General features: G+C 45.1%; 1 protein-coding gene across 1 annotated transcript in view; it reads left to right on the top strand.

Moving 5' to 3' along the window:
- The window catches only part of LOC106821548 (nuclear receptor subfamily 4 group A member 2-like), a 29,700-nt gene that overhangs the window by 13,287 nt on the left and 10,939 nt on the right, over positions 1-5,474 (top strand). Inside the window, exons 5-10 of the mRNA XM_014826416.1 lie at positions 357-1,361; positions 1,689-1,860; positions 2,444-2,573; positions 2,840-3,000; positions 3,216-3,409; positions 3,696-3,874. Coding sequence (XP_014681902.1) covers positions 357-1,361; positions 1,689-1,860; positions 2,444-2,573; positions 2,840-3,000; positions 3,216-3,409; positions 3,696-3,874 — 1,841 coding nt within the window. The remainder of the gene's footprint in view (positions 1-356; positions 1,362-1,688; positions 1,861-2,443; positions 2,574-2,839; positions 3,001-3,215; positions 3,410-3,695; positions 3,875-5,474) is intronic.

Here is a 5,474-nt window from a genome sequence, read left to right on the forward strand (position 1 = left end):
ATATGCGATGGTAACGTAAACATGTTGCATCGACTGTGTGTGTGTGTGCGTGCGTGCGTGCGTGCGCGTGCGTGCGTGCGTGCGTGCGTGCGTGCGTGCGTGTGTGTGTGTATTTTCACTGATGTGTAGGTTGATGACAGAAGCGACACTACAGTTAATTCATATCCGTGCCAATGTTTATTTTCGTCACTCTCGAAAATGCCGTGTATGCATTTATTTTTTACATAAAATATATTCATATGAAGGATATATTTACGTCTTAAATACAGCTACGCCGTTACAGAATGGTCATATCTCGTAACTAAGACGGCCACACGTGAATGTAATCGTAACGCATCAACGATGATACCTTCCAGATACGTGGATTATCCTCTAGAGCCGCCTAGTGGATACAAGCAGCACACGCCGCTTCCTAGCTTTCAGGATACATACTTTCACCGGCCTGATGGTTTCAATGAGGGCACGTCGAGCGGCGCGTTCCAGCAGGCGCCCAATGTGGCACAATTGACTGACGTCTACCAGAGTCAGAGCGCGGTGTCGTCGTCGCCTTACCACGCGCCGTCGCCGACGCACCAGAGTCAGCATGCGCAGTCGCCGACTGGATCACACTACAGCCAAATGCAGGATGTGGGTCAGGTGTTCCAGACAGACAGTGCCGCTCAGTATTATCCCCAGCCGCCGCCTCCGCAGCTGTCGAGGGGTCGCTCGAAGCCAATGCTACAGCGACAAGACAGCGTCCATAGCGTTGGCAGCGTCGGCAGTATTGGAAGTCCTGCTCCGTCGACACCCTACCGACGGGACAGCTACGCCGGATCACCCTGTAGCTTTGCATCGGACAAGTCGCAGTTCAAGAGGCAGGACAGCTTCGGTGGGTCATGCAGTCCAGCGAGCAGCTTTCGAAGTGATAGACCACCGATCCAGAAACAGGACAGCTTTGGCGGATTAAGCATGGCCAGTAGTGTGGGCAGTCCAGCTAGTCACCACAGCGAACGGACGTTTCAACGACAAGACAGCTTCGGTGCAATGAGTCCCTCTAGCTATCAGGGCAGCACCTATGCTGAGGACATGTCTCCCGTTCCGTCAGTATTTGACATGGATGAGTCAATGTCCATGCCATCAACTCCTAGTCTCCAAACTCAGCAGAGTTTTGGCTTTTACTCTGGTCAGCAGCAGCAGCAGCAGCAGCAGCAGCCAGCGGGGTCCCTGCCCAGCCCTGATACTAACTATCAAATACAGACGTCGTCTGTTGGCCTGGGCTACCAAGCCAATGTTAGGGTTGGCATTATGCAAGGTGTAATGCCGCCTGGAGGGCCTTTGCCACCACTTGATCTTGGAGCAGCTTTTCCCGTTGAACAGTCTGGGTATGTTTCATCATCATTACACCATTATTGCCTTATTATTACATAATACATTTTCTGATTATTCAAAACATTTTGACGTGTTTACGTTTAGTAGGTTGTTGATTACTATTTGCCATAAATCGTTTGGTAGTTCCTTATGAAAATCGTTTAATGCATAATTAAGTCACCTCATGCACCGTCATGAGGCCAACAGACCATGATTCTATGACAATGACAACAGTAGTGGAACCATTCATAAAATCAACTACTTGAAATTATAGCCACGGGGATATGTCACTCGGCAGAGTCGAAGTTTTTAATGTCTCGTTTATTCTCACTCACATGCAGGATGGGACAGTCGTCAATGCATTCTCCAGCTACGCCACCAACACCAACGTCACGGCAGGCGTCTCCCAGCTCGCCCGTCAATCCTAGCCAGCTATGCGCCGTGTGCGGTGATAACGCTGCCTGCCAACACTACGGCGTGCGCACCTGTGAGGGCTGCAAGGGGTTCTTCAAGGTAAATCAGTGTTCCTTTACGAGCCTATACTCCGCCTCACGTGTGGTTTCTTATTTGAGGCGTTGCAGGTGGGATTGTTATTGTGGAGATTTGAAAAACTTGGGTCTCTCGTCTTCTCTCCCCTGTTTAATCTCTGCTCGACTAGGAAGAAGGGGAATGCTCGTTACCACATCTTAATGCTACAGTGTGTGATAACGAATGTCACATTCATGCAGCATTACTGTTTATTCATATTATCAGGGGTAAATAATATAGAGATAGAGTTCTATATCATCTACTACTGATACTGTTGCACACAGACTCTAATTCGCCAAGGACCGTAAAATAACAGTACGTTTGGACACTCAATTCTTGCAACGCATTTACTCCGACCACCTGCACCGTGGTCTCTACTCAGTATATATCCTATCAATAATACTGCTGTACCTACTAATGATGTTCTTTGGGGGCGAACTTATTATAACTGTGATGCACAATAAACAGAAGCTTGAAAGCCAGTTTTATTTGCTAAATAGCAAATAAAATATAGTAATAACAAATTCGGTATATGTATAATGTATATGTATAATATGTATAATCGCAGCGCACGGTGCAGAAGAATGCGAAATACGTGTGCTTGGGTAACAAAGAGTGTCCGGTAGACAAGCGCCGTAGAAACCGTTGCCAGTTCTGCCGCTTCCAGAAATGCTTATTCGTCGGAATGGTGAAGGAAGGTGAGAATCTGAGCTTAAGTCTGTTCGTTTACGTAGTATATAGATCCTATATAGTGTATAAGTCTTCTACATAGCGCTGTGTCTTCCATGCGTACTAACGCGTCTGAGACAATATTATAATAAATGATATCTGTGAATATTTCATAATCCGCATGCCCTCTGAGCCAGAGTCCATATATGATATTAATGAACAAAATTTATAATAATTATGTTAGAACGATATGTTACGAGCGCCTAATCACGCATGTCTTTGCTATCATTTTTAGTCGTGCGATCGGATGGGTTAAAAGGGCGCCGTGGCCGGCTGCCATCCAAACCAAAGAGCCCACAGGAGTCGCCACCATCGCCACCTATTTCGCTCATTACAGCGCTAGTCAGAGCACACGTGGACACGACTCCAGAAATTGCAAATCTAGATTATTCAAATGTAAGAATAAAAGTATAAATATAAATGTACATGGTATTCACAATGCGGTAAAATCGTTATGCTGACGTGATAGCCCTGTAGCTACTGCGGTGATACTTGTTGTGCCTACAATATTAAATAGATGTTTATTATGTTAGCCATGCACGAAATGTGTTCTGTTAGATTTACTGTCGTATCAACTGCTTGCATTTCATAGTCGCGCGGCACATTTGCAGTTTATAGAATACGACGAGCCTCTCTCCGATACCGAGCAAGTTAAGCAATTCTTTGATCTCTTAACGTCATCAATTGATGTCATCAAAACATGGGCAGAAAAGATTCCTGGATTTGTAGAACTGTGCAAGGAAGATCAAGATCTTCTTTTCCAGTCTGCGTGTCTAGAGCTGCTCGTACTGAGACTCGCTTACAGGTAAGACTAATCCAAATGTTGACAGGTTTCATTATGAAAGCTATTGAAAACGTTCACTTCCAGCATCTCGAGTGTAAGCAATGAGGAGACGGAAATTTTAGGGTTGTTCCATCCAGAAAAGTTCTGCATCCAGAGAATCGGATGGCACGCGCGAATTTTGACGAATTTTATTTTGCGGATGGATACGCATCGTTGTAAACCGATACCCTGTAACGAAACACACATTTATTAAAGAACTTTGTGTATGCAGGAATATTTACTAAAACACGACGCATCGTTTTCATAGAATGAATCCGGGCGACGAGAAGCTGGTGTTCTGCAACGGCGTCGTATTGAGCCTGACCCAGTGCGAGCGTTCGTTCGGGGAGTGGATGCAGGCCATCATGGATTTCTCCTCCTCGCTGCACGCCATGAACTTGGACATTTCTGCGTTCGCCTGCATGTGCGCGCTGACGCTGATCACAGGTAAGCAACGCCATCCCACTCGTTCGTGCGTTTAACGATTCCTCTTAGAAATCCCTTGTTGCGAGAAGCCTGATCCATCGTATGTTTTACAGCGAGACACGCTTTTGCGTTTCACGCTTTGACATTTTGCGGCAAAATGGCCGCGCAATAAGTGTGGAAATTCCACCGCGCTATACGTCTACTACATTCATAGGGAGCATACTGAAGTAGCTTTGTACCTATATATTGTAGATGATATCTAACGGTACCGATTAGCAAAGCTTTCTTTTCTCTCGGTTTTTCTCTCTCTATGTGTATACGCGCGTGCGCGTGCTTTTAACACACCACAATTTTAATAAAATTCTTCGACTGTAGGTGCGTATTCAGTATAGTGAAATTCGATTGACGAAATTGTATTCAATTTCGCACGTTTGAAAATCGGTGAGAAATTGTTTAGCACGAAGCCTGGCGAAGCGCCAAGTCGTCTAACGTTGCCTGATGTCTCGGCTCTTTTTATAAATATAATGGGTTTCATCATCGTCGATATCACAATTTAGCTTCAAGCGCAGGTCACATATTGGTAAACGCTTTGCGACGTGTTGATACATCTCTCTAAAGTGAAGTATTACATAAGTAAACCCTAACCCTAACACTAACCCTAACCCTAACCCTAACTCGAACCCTAACCCTAAACATACCTCATATAAAAATATAAACTACTAAACAACCTAAAACTACCTCGGGTACATATCTGTAGTACCTGATACGACCACGACCCCATCTGCACTATAGTAGCAGTCTCTACGCTATTTTTATCTGTGGTGCTTCTTAGTACGTGCCGCCCCCGCACGGCAGGCTTTCGTCGGTGTTTCGTCAGGTGCCTATAATATGTCAACTGTCTGTAAAGGAAAACGAATTCCCAACGTAGTTGCACGAAATGATAACGAATTATCATGTGCACGTAGGCGTGGTGAGGTGTGTTGTGCGTGTATGCGAGGGCGCGTAGGTGCGTGCGTGTAGGTGTAGTGCATGTAGGTGTCAAGAGCTAATAATACCTAGAGTGTACAACGGAAAAACGGAAAAATGGGGCTATTTCACGACATGATTATTCTACTTTGCCTGCGAGTCTAGAATAATTTTATGGTAATGCATTAAGTAGAATTCTTTGCTCTCTAAAACAAGACCAACCGCTTGTCAATACGATACTCCTAGGCTGAGATATTGGCTCGTACACTTTCCCTCCCACAGGCCTCACGGCGCCTCGAATCCACATCAGTCAGCAACCTAAAGGTGGTAAACAACAGTAGATCGCGTCCATAGGCAGCAGGCCTGAATAAGCATCGAACAGATATTAATTAAAAATACTCACACTGTTACTTCGCTTACACACCATACACTTTATTCATGTTAAATAACTACAGATTCATGCTCTATGCTCCGCTCGAAACTTTTGCCAGCTCTATGATGCGAATTTCTACAAAGTTGCCTGACTACATTTCAAACATAAATATGACCAACCGGTCGCTGTGACTACGCCACCTGACGGAATGTCACGAATACACAACAAGACCAATTTTACTTCTAATGCTTTCTAGACGTCCTAAGAGCACAAAATAGGGGG

This window comes from Priapulus caudatus, unplaced genomic scaffold, assembly GCF_000485595.1.
Source record: "Priapulus caudatus unplaced genomic scaffold, Priapulus_caudatus-5.0.1 Scaffold77, whole genome shotgun sequence".
Lineage (NCBI taxonomy): Eukaryota > Metazoa > Priapulida > Priapulimorpha > Priapulimorphida > Priapulidae > Priapulus > Priapulus caudatus.